Source organism: Puccinia triticina, chromosome 15A (genome assembly GCF_026914185.1).
Source record: "Puccinia triticina chromosome 15A, complete sequence".
NCBI classification, from domain to species: Eukaryota; Fungi; Basidiomycota; class Pucciniomycetes; order Pucciniales; family Pucciniaceae; genus Puccinia; species Puccinia triticina.
Window position 1 is genome coordinate 363015 of NC_070572.1, and position 17037 is coordinate 380051.

The 17037-nt window shown below is 45.0% G+C and overlaps 2 protein-coding genes across 2 annotated transcripts; one reads left to right on the forward strand and one right to left on the reverse strand.

The window, feature by feature from the left end:
* Positions 1 to 5314: 5314 nt before the first annotated feature.
* On the forward strand, positions 5315 to 5925 carry PtA15_15A47 (uncharacterized protein; the record flags this gene model as incomplete). Its single annotated transcript, XM_053163688.1, has 2 exons — positions 5315 to 5374; positions 5521 to 5925. The coding sequence occupies 2 exons, from the start codon at positions 5315 to 5317 to the stop codon at positions 5923 to 5925; spliced, it is 465 nt and encodes a 154-aa protein (XP_053027213.1).
* Positions 5926 to 6147: 222 nt separating this feature from the next.
* On the reverse strand, positions 6148 to 6656 carry PtA15_15A48 (uncharacterized protein; the record flags this gene model as incomplete). Its single annotated transcript, XM_053163699.1, has 3 exons — positions 6148 to 6234; positions 6299 to 6390; positions 6470 to 6656. The coding sequence occupies 3 exons, from the start codon at positions 6654 to 6656 to the stop codon at positions 6148 to 6150; spliced, it is 366 nt and encodes a 121-aa protein (XP_053027214.1).
* Positions 6657 to 17037: the final 10381 nt, after the last annotated feature.

The following is a 17037-nucleotide window of genomic DNA, read 5'->3' on the forward strand; positions in this document are numbered from 1 at the left end:
GGGCGAGCAAGTCTCGTGAAGCAGCCAGTGTAGAAGAAAAAGACCAAATCTTATTTGAGCACGGGGTACGCTACTCCGTCATGTTGGAACTTCCATATTGGAACATCCTCGAGTACCACGTGGTGGATTCGATGCACAATCTACTCCTAGGCCTGCTTAATTGGCACTGTCGACGATTTTGGCAAATGTCTGACGATGATGCTGAAGCAGACATAGAATCTGTCTCCCAAGCTGAACTCGACGACTTATCCTCTAGTAGTGATGAGGATCCTCCCAAAGCTCCAAAGCCCAGACCTCGCAAAAAAGCTCCAAGGCCCAGACCTCGCGAACCACCGAACGAGCAGGGCGAACCGGGTTTTCTGGATCTGTTGTTTGGTGACGCAACGGAAACCCATGATTCCGAGTTCATACCTGATGCCAGCACTCATGAATGGGGGGGGAAGTGGGTCCCCCCTCCGATGGCATGGCCGTATTGGACGGGCCTGTGCTGGCTCGCATCAATTCATCCCTTAAGCGAATTCGCACCCCTACATGGATCAAACAAGTGATCCCGGTGCTTGGAAAGGCGGCCTTCGGCTGCCTCAAGGCTGACGAATGGCGGAATCTATTTACGGTCCAGCTTCCCCTCATCTTGCCGGCCATTTGGAATGACAATCACACCGCTTCCGAGTCTCTACTCCATAACTTTGCTCATCTGGTTTCTCTTGTAAACCTCGCGCTCAAAAGGAAAATGACGATCGACCGCGTGGAGAAGTACCGCCACCACATATATCAGTACATTGGAAGTTGCCAAATTCTTTTCCCGGATGTCAACCTCGCTCCCAATCACCACATGGTGTTCCACCTGGCAGACTGTCTGGACAGATTTGGACCTTGTCGTGCATGGTGGTCGTTCTCGATGGAGCGACTCATGGCTCATGTCTTGAAGAGTACAGGAAATAACCGACTAGGTAAGTGCTTGTTTGTGAGGAGAAAACAGGAATCAAAACACTGATTTTGAGTATTCACAGGTCAACTCGAAATAACATACTTGACAAACTTCGCCAGAATCGGCAATCTGCGGGCAGCGCTGGCGAGTGGTAGTTTTCCCAAATCTTTCAAACCCTATGTGAAACAGATACAAGCTCTCTACCAACCCATCCCATTCGCCGCGGAAACCGCGACCAATCGGCGTCAAAGCACCCTCGAAGTTGGCATGCTAAACCAACTAATTGATTGGCTAAATCAAATTTTCCCCCTCGAGAACGGCGGCCAGTGGACTGCGTCCAGCAAATGGAGCATGTCTTTGGCATCCGTGAACAAGGCCCCTGTCAACTCACTAATCCAAATCTTCCCAAACTTGAAGCAGGGCGACGTGGTGTATTCAAGCATGAAAACTAACAAAAGTAACTGTGTAGTCAAGCTGAAGCCGGGTTCTCAAACAAAGTATGGGATGATCAAAACGATTTTCACTCATTTACGAAGGGCCCCCGGTTCCGAAGCTGTGAAAGATACTTGGCTAGCAGTACATCCGCTGGTTACCGTCCGTCGTAACCCCAACCCTTTTGCCCAACTCCACACCAGGAAAAAAAAATAGTCACTTGATGGCAAGTGACATGATGCAGCTTTGGTTTCTGCTCCAGAGCTACTCCAGCGCTGCTCCAAGTCTGCTCCACCAGCACTTTTAGAGCTTGCAGGACTGCACCAGAGCACTCAATGTGGCACAGTCAGCTGATCCTAATTTTTTCCCAGGAACAGCTGATGCTCATCATAAGCTGAGCAGTAGGCATTGACTGAGCCTGGGCCAAAGCTGAGCATTGGCTGAGCCTGGGCCACAGCTGAGCATTGGATATTCCAAGCCTGAAACAAATCCAAGTGTCAGCTGGACCAAGAATATTCCAAATCTGAGCATCAACTTAGCCAACAATGGTCCAAAGCTGAGCATCATCTTGGAAAAGGCTTGTGCAGAGCTTAGGATCAGCTAGGACAATACTGTTCCAAAGATTAACACCAGCTGGGCCAAAACTTTTCAAAAGCTGCGCATCATCTGAGCCAATGCTGGTACAAAGCTGAGCATTGGCTGAGCCAAGGCTGTGCTAAAGCTGAGTATCAGATGTTTTGAGACTATTCAAAAGATTAATATCACCTGAGCCAAGGCTTTTCCACAGCTGAGCATCAGCTGAGCCAAGGCTGGTCCACAGCTGAGCATCAGCTGAGCCAAGGCTGGTCCACAGCTGATCATCAGCTGAGCCAAGGCTGGTCCACAGCTGAGCATCAGCTGAGCCAAGGCTGGTCCACAGCTGATCATCAGCTGAGCCAAGGTTGGTCCACAGCTGAGCATCAGCTGAGCCAAGGCTGGTCCACAGATGAGCATAGGCTGTTACAGGAGTGGTCAGACTCAGAATCTGAGCATTGGCTGGGCTGAGATTGATCCAAAGCTAAAAATCAGCTGAGCCAATACTGGTCCAAAGCTGAGCATTGGCTGGGCCAATGATAGTCCTAATCTGAGTCTAAGCTGAGCCATGACTGGAATAAAGCTGAAAATAAGCTGGGCCAGGACTGGTTCTGAGCTGGGCAACAAAGCTGAGCATGAGCTGGGCACCAAAGCTGAGCATAAGCTGGGAGCTAAAGCTGAGTATCAGCTGACCAGAAATGGGGATCAGTGGTGCCCAGCAAAAACTGAGGATCTCCTGTGGAAATTCTTAAACTGGTTAGATGGTGGGTAGATGATGGGTAGATGATGGGTAGATGATGGGTAGATGGTGGGTAGCCCGCTGGAGCTGGCATGATGTCACATGTCATCAAGTGACTATTTTTTTTTGCTGGTGCCAACAGTACGACGCAGTTGGCGTTGCCTTGCGAAAAGTCGAATACAATCAAGAGCACTGTGAGCCTGAGTCTCTATAGTGACAGCAGGACACAAGAAATGGGGGACAACAGTTTGATTTCTTGGGATAAAGAAAATACAACTGTAAGAGAAAAAGAGAAAGAGAGAGAAAGAAACCAAGCAGGATAAGGTAGAAGAGAAGTACTAGGTTATTCTAGTGGGAATGCACGTCCACTGGCAATGCTACTCTTCAGAAGAGTGCTGCTAATCTGTGCTAGAAGTGCTACAGCTTCCTCTCAGGAGGGTATCTGGATTAGATAAGTTTAATCCAGCCACAGTTTTTTAGACTTCTCTCTGGACAGTCAAGGTTCTTAATGGGAAACCTGAGGGACAGCCCTGCAACCTAGATTTTGAGGCAAAGGCCAAGTGATTATAAGGGACAGCCCTGTGATCAAGATAGAGGCAAAGGCCTGTAGAATTGAAGGGACAGCCCTGTGATCAAGATAGAGGCAAAGGCCTGTAGAATTGGAGGGACAGCCCTGTGATCAAGGAGGAGGCAAAGCAAGAAGAAAAGGCAGATCAAGCAAGACACAGAGTTGTACCTCTGAGATAATCAAGGTTCAGTGAAAGAGGTTACTTACTGTCAATATCCTAGGCGCCTGTGACGGTAGGTATACTGGGAGTAGAGTAGGCTCTTTGGTGGTGATCCTGGGGTTATCTGGGTGGTGGTTCTGGTGTGCTGAAGTCTGTAGATCCGCCTCAGGCAAGGGGGATCCTGACTACGAAAATTTTCACAGTTTGCTTATGTAATTTACATATGTACATGTGGTTTGGCGCGCCTGGTAGCGCTGACACGTCACAACTGCGCAAGGGCGCCATAACTCAGTAACTCAGGGAAGGAGTATAGTTACAAGGAATTGATAAGTTGTAACTAGGGTTAAAATTGCATGAGGAAACAGAATATGAAGTCAAAACAAGGTTATCTCTTAAGATGAAAAAGATATAAAGTAATTTATATGTAACAAAGGTAGAACAGGCAGCTTTTAGGTCAGCTGTGATGACTCTAAGGCTGACAAGCACATAGTACTTCTTGAGGAGGTTTTGGCACAATGCGCGTGGATGACTTACAAGCCCAAAGAGCTTGTCCCGGCTATAGATTTTGAAACTATAGCAGTAGTCTCCCTTGATTGTTAATTTTCTCATTTTGTATCATGTCTGCTATTTTGTACACAATATACATTGATGGACCCCGAGGATGTGCTCGGTGAGCATCAGACATTGGAAATGATCGTGAGACAGTAAATGAGAGAGGGATCCCGGATCCAGAAAATGACCGGATATTCCGAATATTTACCGGATATTCCGTGACCTTTACAGGATATTCCGTCCGGAACATCGGACAATGTTTGAAGTGTCAATGTCTCCAACTTGAATTTTTTTTTATGATAGATACAAGCTTGGAATTGAACCATCAGATTCTTAAAGACTTTGACCCTATAAGAACACTATTTGAATTTCTGAGCAGCTTGAAAGAAGAGAAATATTCTTCTGGGGGCTTCTCTTCCATTTGAAGAGATGAAGATGTAAACACCTTTCCTAGATATCATGCAAAAAGAAATGCACTTGGCTATCCAAAATTCATTGAACAAGGAAAAAAAGAGAAAGAAACCTATGAAATAATGTTGAGAATCTTGATCTGATGAAAAATTGGAACTTGACAAATATTTTGATTTTTTTGAGAAGATTCAGGATAAATTGGTATTAAAGTTTGAATCTGACCTCTGCCTTCCCAATTCAGGATGCAAGTCTCAACTGAATCTGGTCCAAGCAAGAATTAGATATATGAAGAAACTTACCAAAATCACAACAAAATTGATAGTCATTTACCTTTCACTCTTTGGTGAGCATGAAGGGGGAAAGTTGACAGAAACAGACCTTGGGTACATCATGGATTTCTTCAAATCTTTCTGGAAAAAGATTGAAATTGGTGAAGGTTTTGTAACAAGAGGTGAGAATAAATTTGAACAGAAACTGCATGAAATGGTGAACTGTCAATCAAACAAAACATTCCATTCAAACAACATGAGTACTCCACGTAACCTTACAGCAAAGGCTTGGAAGATTGTTTGGCATTGGGCTGAAAATGAAAAAAGAGTTCCACTTACAAATTCTGTTCAAAAAATATAATTCAAAAAGAGTAGAATATCATCTGGATTTGGTTGAGATAATCAACAAAATCATACTCTATTTGAATTACTAGAGGCCAAAGCGGCTTCGCCGCCGCAAGCAACCACGTCCCCCGGAGAATTATCATAAATGCCAGGCCCCCCGCCCAAATTCCCACACCAAGCCTCCTTGCCCCCGAGCTCCCCCCAAAGAGAGCCGCCCGCCGCCACCGGCAAAGCGGTGCAAAACACATCCCCCATGAATTAATGATGCATTTCTCCAGCATGAAGGCGCTGGCACCCCTTCAGCCCCTAACGGCACCAAAAATTGACAGGAGCTCAAATGGGTAGAGACCTAACGGACCAAACCCAGGTTGACACCATCTTCCTCGCAAATCACGAAGTTGAGCCCTGCTTAACTACGGGGCAAGTTGATTGCTTAGCATTTGAGCAAGCTATACACGCCTAATATCAGTTAAATTCGCGAAACACAGATCGCTCGCCGCTCCATCATAATCCACGCCGTGAAAACCGCCGCGGCAATCCAAGGGCCTCGACGAGCCCCTCGAACCCACCAAACACAGCCATCCTCCCATCGCCCACCATTTCACCACCTACCCGCGGCTTGAATTCATCCTAGAAGCCGCCAACCACATCAGCGTTCGCCCGACCTCACACAACTATTGCCGAGAAGAGCATTGCTGCCGCTCACTTGTACTTCCCCAAAATTCCCGCCATGACCGCCGGCCTGTTGCACAAGGAAAGACGCCAACGCTCGACGTTTGTGAATTCGCCGATCTCGATTTGGCAGACCTTCAATACGTTTACCCAGCTGACGAGACCAGCAAGTTAGAAACTACGCCAAGACTTGCACAACAAGGGCGACAAACGGCCAAATCATCATATCCGCCAACGAATAGGCCCCACCACCTCCGCCCACGAAAAAACACCTAGATGTGCCGCCACCTGCTCCGCCCAGCAGCTTCTCCAAATGCTTGTACCCCTCAATAAGACGAGACCTCCAGTAATCTCTAAGCAATGGCGCCTCGCCGTCGACAGAACCTGCGACACAGACAGCATCAACAACACCATTGAAGACTCCAGATTGCGCCAGATCGCAAACGCACGCTCGAAATGGATCAATTCATTGGTGGGAACTGCAATATTTGTCAAGCCTTACTCCATCAGGTTGACCACGTTGGAATCTTCACGCTCACCCGCGCCATAAAATAAGTTAGCTTTGTCAATCTGTTTCGCCAAGTGCTAGCCGTTGTTGAGAAAAGCGGTCAGCACGTTTAATCCGGATGTTCAACACGACACGTCTTACCAGCATAATCGCGCCAGCTCCCAACAAAGCGAAGGGCGCCGCCGACTTGTTTAAGTAATCCGCGTTGTTATCAATCAGCACTGGAATCTCGCCTGAATCAGTGACATGTCAGTAGTGCGGTGGGGTCACGGCTAAGCAATATACACCAAGCCATGACGCCACATGACGAACCATTGGGGCTGAGGGCAAGGAATGCATTCGATTTTTCCACTCCGGTCCTGACATCCAAGACGAGATGGTCGATTCGTGCGCGGTACCGTAGTTGAAGCTCCTCAACCAAAATCTGGGCCGATTGTCCGCTCGGCGTGTTCATCGTCACTAACCTCAAGGGCCTATCATGGTGAGTAGACTCCGACATTGGATTTCGACTCGCCAGTGGGGTATTGAAATCAAATCTCATAAGCCCACACGCCAATCAAGTTATGATAGTCGTCAGCCCCAACTAAGCTTGTCCACCCGCATCGTCCGCCAAGGCCACCCCCCGGCAAAACCCTCAGTCCCCAAAAACCCCCCCCTCCACAGCAAAAGTCACCGATTATCATTGCAATGGAGCGCATTGTTCGCAAGGGGGAATCAAGACACCTTACGATTACACTTGACAAAACGTACGCAGGCAAATGCAGCGAGATGATTAGGTCAGTGCGCCTAGTTGGTTTCGAGTTTTCTGAGGCTTTGGGCAAGAGCGACGAGACTAACGGTATAAAGTTTGTATTGTGGAAGGGTGCGGCCAGTTGAATGCGCAAGCGTACTGACCCGGCCAACAATTGAGTGCTCAGGTAATTAGCAAAGTGGCCTGGGTTGGTTGCTAGATCCAGGCAAATGCAGCGAGATGATTAGGTCAGTACGCCTAGTTGGTTTCAAGTTTTCTGAGGCTTCAGGCGAGAGGGACAAGACTAACGGTATAAAGTTTGTATTGTGGAAGGGTGTGGCCAGTTGAATGCGCAAGCGTACTGACCCGGCCAAAAATTGGGCGCTCAGGTAAGAGCAATCAGTTGACCAGCGCTGCGGAGACGATATTATGGTATCAACACGGAGGCGAGGGTCCCAAAGGAGGCAATTCCGTTGTCAAGCACTGTGTAGGCCTGATGTTAAGGTAAGGGGAGTAAGGGGGCTGGAGCGGCTAAGTCAATAGTCAGAATTTCGAGTCAAGCCGCATGCTGTGGAAGAAAAAGGGGAAGGGACTGTGGCGCCCGTTGAATTGTACTACACGGATGGTTCCTGTTTGCCGGGTTGGGCTTGTAGGGGAGGTGAAGCTGCACGAGGGGTCTGGATATCTGACGGTGTAAGACTCAAAAGTGGTAATGAAACCCTTTTGCTGAATGGTGAAGGGTATGATGGAGTTGCAAGCTCTGCCCTTCTGTTATCAGTCAACAAGACCCACCAAGCTCAGCTTGGCAAGTTTTATTAAGTGATAGGTCTGGTCTGTTCCAGATGAAATCTGTTTGACTGGCAACGTGTAAGTGTTTCAATTACTTTGTTATAAGGGTTGAAATGTTGTTATAAGGGTTGATTTATTGTTATAAGGGTTTTAGGATTTGAGTGTGGATGAGTGTTGGGTGACTTGTGAGTTCTGGGTGAGGAACTGGGGAGCAGGCCACTGGGGGTGGAGAGAGCTCCTTTTATAGACAAAAGGGGAGCCCCAAAGGGGCTTGTGGGTTAGGGTTTCAGCTAATCTAGACAACAGGGTGAGGGATTTTAGCTGGTGGGAGTAGATACAAATGATGTCATAGCCCCTCAGGGGCGCATGAATGGTGTCAGAATATACAACAGAACATTCTAACGCATGCATGAGGTGACAGTAGACTGCATGAGCTGTCATACAGGGGGAATTAGTGTATACACAAAGTCTGAGGCTGCAGAAACAGTGTAAATGATGTCATACTATGTATATAAAGGAGTGTATGTAGTTAATATGTAATGAGTGTAGCCTGACAGGGAGATGTATGTTTGTATCCTGTGATATGTATAAGTGTACTACTGTGAAACTTGGGTTGGGGCAGGTGACAGCTGGGTTACTGGGCTGGCCGTGTGATAGGTGTCCATGAGGTGTAACTTCCATGCTAGCGGGGGTCCAGGGGTGCTTCCAGTGGTTACTAAGGGTGAAATTGGCCGTAGAATCCATTTCTGGGGTCCATTTGGTTGTATCTTGAGGCCTAGTATGAGTAATTATGTGGTATAGAAAAAACTTTTTATTTTTCCACTTTTCCGTCTACCACATCCTCCCCCAAATTATTGTCTGTCCCCAGACAATTTTGACGTGAAAAGTGCTTTCTGTCAACTTTTGAACCTGTGACATGGTGAATTTACGTGATGATTTGCAGGATCCTTGGAGAATTGGCCATTTTGACGTCTTCTGGGCCACGTGGCTTGAGAGGCTGCGCAGGGTGAAAATTGGCCAAAAATTTGATTTTTGTTAATTTTAGGGTTTTTCTTGACAAAAACTTTTTGTTGGTTCTGGGAGTTAAAGTGCTGCGCGCAGTCCGCAGTCCGCAGTCCGCAGTTGCGCAGTTGCGCAGTAGTGCTGCTTGTGCTGTGGTGGCGGCCGCAGCTGTTGCTCTAGCGCCTTAGGGTGCGCGCTATTGAAGCCGCGGGCCTCGGGTGTCGAGTAGTGATCGGGGACTCGACCCGTCTCCGATGATTGGTTGGTCGGGCTTGGGGCCCGGGTACACAGTGATGATCGTACCCGCCCGTCAAGCTCTCGTTTGGTCTTGAGTGTTTACTCCCTACCCCGCCACGGGGTATGTGTATGTATATTGACCTTACCCCATAGGGGGGGTATTGATGTATCCTCTACCTTTCGTCCTTGGCCAGCACCCAACCCTTCGACTTCGCCGATCTTCCAACCTCTTTGACTACATACGTCACCGGCGCCGCTGGCTTGGTTTCCTCAAGTTGGTTCTCTTGACCTCGGACCACTTTCGTCATATGGAGTGGGTTTTTCTCTTTTCTGTTCTGCTAGCGGTTCTTTGATTTGGAGCCCGCTTCTTCTTGGTTCCAAAGAAGACAAAAAAGAAACAGAACCCATCTGTGTATACCAGATTTGACAGCTGACAGCCCTATTCTACTTCGACAGCGCTCCTCGTACCACCGCCGCGGACAGATTCGCTCGCTGGACTCGATAGCCCATACCCTCAACAGTGTATGTACATACATGTTCCTTTCTTTTGACCGGTGCTAAGACGGAGAGACTGACGACCGTCTCTTTGTCTCGTTCTTCTAGATCTTCCAACGACTTCTAATGCGCATTGCTGCCGCTGATCAAACGAGGTCGATCAAAGGTCCTTTAAGCCCTGCAGCTGTGTGTATTGGACATGGGCCGAGCCCTCCTCCATCGACGTCATCGCCTCAGTAGTTCGGATTTGAGTGCCTCCCCCCCAGTGAGTCTACCGAGGGTTTTGCGAGGGTATAAAAGGTCTGCCTCGCCTCGTCATCTCCATCCTCACCCGTACCACATCGGGTCCTCATTTTAACTAGTTGTTCTACTACCATATCGTCCAAACGATACTGTTGTGCATAGCTTGTTATCCCCAAACCATTGCAAAGATTGTTGTCGATCTCGTTTGTCCTTGATGATCGCTTTCGGGTGTAGAACTGATAAGTCCTCCTTCCCCCTATTGCCCAAACGTTACTATCGTTGACTAGCGAGTGGCGCGATATAAAGCTAATCAAACTGTTGCAAAGCCCGCCCTCCAGTTTGAGCCCGATCAACCCGGAACAAGGTGAGTTGTCCTTCTGTGAGCTTTGTCGCTTGCGCCAAGAAGCGTAGAAATGATGATTGGGTTTTTGAAGTCCATATTGAGTTCACGTCCGACCAATCGTTCCCAATCGTCCTAACACAAGCAAAGCTGTTTGTATCTGGAGCTGCCATCCTTCGTTCCCAAGACTAAATATGTGTAACAATAGCTGTGTAATCAATAATGTTGATCCAGTATAGCGTTGATCCAGCGGTTTCTACTGATCCTTTTTATCATGAAATTTGAAAATTCTGAATCCCAGAATGAAGTTGAAAGCCCTCTCCCCCAACTGAGAAGGTTGTCCTCAACCTCAAAGAAAGTGAGTTATTTGTAAGAAAGAAAGAAAAGTAAAAAAGAGTGTGGTTTTTTTAAAAACAAGTGTTGATAAGCAGTTTAAACTCTTGCTGAGGAGGTAGATTTAGTTGGAGGTTTCCATAGACTTTTGAGATATTCTGAATTGTGTATTGTGAGATTGATGGTGGGAGGATGGTGATAAAAGAGTGACTTTTTGAAAGAATGTGAGTTCCTCCCCCAACTTGAAAGATTTAAGCCCCAATAGTTTCAGAATTTAGAGCTGATATCTGTTTTGATGATTCAGAAAATAGAAAAATGGTAAATGTTTAACCAATTCCAACAAGGAGCCTTGGGCGGTTGAAGTGTGTCTGAAGTAGTCCAAAGAGGTCAGGCGGAATCTTCAGTGATGGTTGAACAAGGAGCTTCCTGAGTGAGTAAAATAAGTAAATAAATTGATTCCTTTGTGATTCAAGATGATATAGATCATTGATTGATCCTTTCAATTCTTGTTTAGGTTCTGAATGGTATTCATTGTGTTTGCTACTTGAATTTGTTTTTGTTGAGTTAATATCTGGTGGTACCGGTGCAGGCAGCAAGATAAACATGTCTTCAGAGGGTGTACAGATTGGATTTGGACCGATTGGAATTTGTGAGTCTGTTGGGCTGAGATCTGTAGTAGTACTAATACTTGGGTTGCATATACTGATAGTCTTGCCTTCATTTTCTCCAGGGTCTGTATCTGTGGGTCCTGGGGCTTGAAGGTTAAATTTGTTGAAAATTTCTTCTTGTTGATCCAAGTGAGGTTTAAAGAGGTGCTTGTTGAAAATCTTGCTTCCCGGTTTGTTGATATCTTCAATCAGAACTATAGCCGGGATGTGAGAAAATTGAGACTCCTGAACTGTTGTTTCTGTAAGGATAGAATCTTCAATTTGTGAGTCATGATTGTTGATTTGAGGTGTCTGATGATCCACAGTTTGGTTTTGTTGAATAGATTGATCCAAAATTCCTTCCTGATCCATGCTGATTGCCATATCCACATCATTGGAGACAAATTCTGGTATGTCAATAACAAAGTGTTTAAGCTCCATTGGTGTATCCATTAAGTTTGACACTGTTTTCTGGTTTACCACCATATCCTGTAGGTGAATTGTTGAGGCCGCTTGCTCAAAAACCAATTCCTGAGAGTAAGTTTCCGTTTCCGTAATAGGTTCTGAATTATCTGTTATTGGTTCCAAAACATCCATAACAGGTTGTGTGATTTCCATGGCCGGTTCATGTTCACTTGGTTCTTCTGTGAATTTGAGTTGCTGGTTGTAATCCGGAGGTAAGTCTAGTGCCTTTGCTTGTTTTTGGAGTTCCACAAGTTCTTGCTGCAGAGTTTCGATTTTTCTCCAGAAGTATTCCTCTATCTGTATAACTTCCATTTCTGCAGCGGCAACCAGGTGATTCCATTCGGTAACTTCATATTTCCTACTTCTCTGAAGCTGGCCGTTGTTGAATAAGGTTTGATTGATGTTTTCCTGACTTTCTCTTGAAAAGGCACTTAAGAATAAAACACTGGCTTCTTCTTTCTTCCAAACCTGGTAGGATTCCATCATGTAATCAAGTATTGTGTTGAATTTTCCAAGATATCTTCTGTAAGCCTGGTAGTTTAAGATTCCTTGTTGGGCCTGTTGTTCTGCTACCTTGAATAGATCCTTCTTGGTGTACAAAACTGAAGAATCAAATTCTCCCCAGGTTTCAATCATTTCCTTACGCAGGGTATCCCAGTTGCATTCTTCGTAACCGTCCATATCCTCAATTTGGCACTTCAGTTCCTCTGTTCGTATAAATCGTCCAATCTGAAGAGCTCTTTGAAATTTTGTTGAACCAAACCAATCTGCTGCCCTTTCGTATCTCCGTAGGAATTCAAAGAATTGATTTCCATTGTAGAATAATTCATTGTCATCAATGATTCCCGGTGGATAATCGGATTCTTGGTATGATAGACTTGGTTGTTGATAAGGTATTGGTTGATGTTGATAATATGTTGTTTGTTGATATTGATGATGTTCTGAATGTTGTCTTTGTTGAAATTTGTGTTGATATGTAGGTTCTTGAATGGCTTCATTCTTGTTGATTCCATAAGCAGATGGTTGTTGATGTGACACAGTGCCTCTGAGTGGAATATTCTGGTTTTGTTGAGTTTCATCTGAGTCACGTAAGTGTTCTTCAGCAGGATCTCTGAATTTATTCTCTCGTCCTTTCCCTTTGTCTTTCCTTGGCCAAGTTGACATTGTATTTTCCATATTCCTAATCATAGCTGGAGTTCCTGTAAAAGGCCTTTTCCTTGAAGTGGTTTCTGGAAGAATTGTATCTTCAAAATCTGGTACGCCAAACAATAAATTCATGTTGATTCTTGTTGATTCCGTAGTTTCATTATACATTCAATCCTTGGTAACTGTTACTGTGCTCTGAAAAAGAAACAATAATATCTGGTCTCTGGTCTCTTTACCAGGGCAAATTGGGGGGGGTTTAATATTGATATAAATAACTTTACCGTGCTGGGAGGGTTCTTCAAACAGTATCCTAATTATCTGAATCCTTAGGTACTACACACCGTCTTTCAGTATATAATTGGCTGTTTCCTTCGAGTTGGCTCCAGAGTTTTCTTCTAACAGTATCTAATTATCCAGATCCTTAGGTACTACACACCGTCTTCCAGTATATAATTAGCTGCTTCCTTCGAAACACTCCTTTCAGGTTTGGTAGTTATGTGTTCCTTTCAGAGGTTCGTAGTTGGTTCCTTAGATGGTTCCTAATAGTCGACTAGTCGTCCAACAGAATAACTGAATATGCCGTTGATTGTTCTAGATTTGTTGATAAATTTGATTCTTTTCGCCGCTAGAAGTTCAGATCCTTTGACAAGTCCTTCTGGTTTGAGTTGAAATTGGTTCCTGGGATGGTTCAAAAGTTGACTAGTTGTCCAACGGAATAAATGAATATGCCACTGTCCGTACTAGAGTTGTTGATGACTTGATCCTTTTTCACTAGCACAATTGTGATCCCTTGGCAATTACTTTGGGTTGAATTGAAGTTCGTTACACGTGGTTGATCAAACAGGGTTATCCGATCACGTTGGAGACTCCCTTGTAAGACTCAAAAGTGGTAATGAAACCCTTTTGCTGAATGGTGAAGGGTATGATGGAGTTGCAAGCTCTGCCCTTCTGTTATCAGTCAACAAGACCCACCAAGCTCAGCTTGGCAAGTTTTATTAAGTGATAGGTCTGGTCTGTTCCAGATGAAATCTGTTTGACTGGCAACGTGTAAGTGTTTCAATTACTTTGTTATAAGGGTTGAAATGTTGTTATAAGGGTTGATTTATTGTTATAAGGGTTTTAGGATTTGAGTGTGGATGAGTGTTGGGTGACTTGTGAGTTCTGGGTGAGGAACTGGGGAGCAGGCCACTGGGGGTGGAGAGAGCTCCTTTTATAGACAAAAGGGGAGCCCCAAAGGGGCTTGTGGGTTAGGGTTTCAGCTAATCTAGACAACAGGGTGAGGGATTTTAGCTGGTGGGAGTAGATACAAATGATGTCATAGCCCCTCAGGGGCGCATGAATGGTGTCAGAATATACAACAGAACATTCTAACGCATGCATGAGGTGACAGTAGACTGCATGAGCTGTCATACAGGGGGAATTAGTGTATACACAAAGTCTGAGGCTGCAGAAACAGTGTAAATGATGTCATACTATGTATATAAAGGAGTGTATGTAGTTAATATGTAATGAGTGTAGCCTGACAGGGAGATGTATGTTTGTATCCTGTGATATGTATAAGTGTACTACTGTGAAACTTGGGTTGGGGCAGGTGACAGCTGGGTTACTGGGCTGGCCGTGTGATAGGTGTCCATGAGGTGTAACTTCCATGCTAGCGGGGGTCCAGGGGTGCTTCCAGTGGTTACTAAGGGTGAAATTGGCCGTAGAATCCATTTCTGGGGTCCATTTGGTTGTATCTTGAGGCCTAGTATGAGTAATTATGTGGTATAGAAAAAACTTTTTATTTTTCCACTTTTCCGTCTACCACAACGGGTCAAGGTTACTGTTATCACAATTCAGCGGAGACGTGGCGGGGCGCGGTCCATTAGGTGTGCTGGACTGGGCAGCGGCGCGGTGAAGGTTGCCAGGGGATAGTTGACTGTACCTAGGCGGGTTGTTTGTTGGCGTGGCGATGTCGAATGCAGGCGTAGTGGGCCAAAATAACCTGTGAGAGGCATAAATAGAGGGTAGGTCTGGTGAAGCGACTTTTCCCCAGGGGTTCTGGTTTCGTCCTGGCCCCTCCCTGCAGGCCCCCTACTTCGCTTGATTAGGCCCCTGCTTGAGACAAAAAATGCCAGTCCTTTTTTGCTTGTTGCTGTGGCACAAGCTAGAGGGCCTACCCATGGCACCAATGGTGTTCGGGGGTATGAGAGAGTCAAAGGTGGATGTGTCAGGCCCATAAGGAGTTTTGAGTGGCTTGGCATGGTAAATTAGAAAAATTTATGCCAAAACTTAGATCTTGCTTGGCTTGTTTCTGTGAATTTATTAAACTTGGATCAATACATCACCAATAAGGGTGTTCAAAGTTGAAATCATATTTTTTTCAAATCATAAAATCATAAAATCATAACACTTTTGAGTGATCATTTTTTATGTACCATTTTAGAATTGTTGCTCTTTTTTGAGTGATTGGGTGTTACACATTTTTTTCAGATTAAAATTTTATGAATTTATGGTGTTATAATTTTATGCAGTCAACTTTGAACACCCCTAATTATGGTGTTCAAAGTTGGTTTGCATAATCTTATGCATGCATAAATCATAAAATCATAAAATCTTTTTTGCAGGGGATATGACGGTCTGATTATGTGATACAAAATTTCCTCACCAAAATATTTTTATGATTTTATGATTTATGCATGCATAAAATTATGCAAACCAACTTTGAACACCATAAATAAATACAAAGTAAATGAAAAAGTTCACAGTGGACCCATTGATCAAGAAAAAGAAATCTGAGCAGATTTATGCTTCATTTTTTGGCAAATTGCACATTCCAGATCCTTTTGATAATTGGAGGATCACTGATTGAGAAATAAATCTTATAATAATTTACTTCCCATTTAGAAAACTATTTGTTGTATATTTTTGTAGTTCAACTTCAGGGGGATCTTGTTTTATTGCAAACACTTGAAAACCAGTAGTAGTAAAATACTAATAGAAAAATAAAGTTAATAAAGAGCATTTGATCATGGGGTAAATGAGTGATAGTATTACCTAGGTTGATTTTTAGTGCTCTAATAACAGACTTGAGAAGATGTATAATTTAAGAGACAGTGAACTGAAAAACAATAAAACATGAGTTAAGTAAAAGAACCAAGAGACAATAACCAAACAAGATCCAAGTACCTATCCTCCTCCCCCTGAACAGTTGCACCCAAACATCTTGACTTCTGCAATAACTCCCGATGATCACTGAGTTGCGGATTTGAGCAAGAGTGATAAGTGACTGAAACTCGGATGTTTGATGCCAACGACTTTACCTGGTGTTGAGACCGTTGTTCAGCTAGGATGGTGTGGTGTCAAATCACATAAAGTTACAGTTTACTATTGAGAAGGAGGCATATTTCCAGATGTATTATTGCATAATTGGATTCTACAGGTCATTTAACCCCTAGTCACTCACTGGAACCACTAGGCTAGCTGCACTCAGTCAAAAGTTACTAGTATTATACTGTGTTCATAAGCATAATTACATACTGTAGAGATATTTTGATAGTACATAGTATAGAATTAGACTCAAGGACATATTTATAGTATATGTAGTGGCGTGGTTTGGCTCTGCCCATGGCATGGTTCCACCTGTGGACAACTCCATGATTGTTGTTTGGCTCCACCCACGCACCACGGCATGGTTCCACCTGTGGACAACTCCATGATTGTTGTTTGGCTCCACCCACACACCACGGCATGGTTCCACCTGTGCCATGGACACCTCCAGGGTTGTTGTTTGGCTCCACCCACGTACCACAGCATGGCTCCACCCGTGGACACCTCCATAATTGTGTAGGCGCCATTGACACCACCACGTGGACACCACATGGACACCACCACCACAACCATGTGGATACCATATGGACACCACCACCACAACCACGTGGATACCATCACCACATGGACACCTGTGTGGTGGTCACACCAGCAAAAATCCCTCACAAGGATCCCCACCAGCAAAAATACCTCACATTTTACTATAAAAGGAGGAGATTTTCCCTGCTCAGTTTTCAGCATGCCACTCAGGCAATCCTAACCAGAACACACATCTCACTCAGAGTTACAATTCACATCCACATAAAATCCAGTAGTGTGATCTCAATCAAGTTGCCCATCAAAATCTTTCATGCCTCAGAGTACAGTTGCACAAGGCATCCTACTGTACAAGAAATACCCCTGGGGGACCCCCGTCCGGAATTTTAGGGCCGGTTTTTTTGTTTTTTCCCGATTTTTTACGGCCAAAATCACTTGGAAAAGGGGTTGGGAAGTGTTGGGATCACGGTGTACATATGTATTACACTCCATGTTTGCCATGAGGGCCCCCAATTGCCCAGCTGGGTCACCTCAGGGCCATTGGAGGTGCTCTGATGTTGCTTGGAGGGCCTCCAATGTTGATTGGAGGTGCAATATCTATGGACTT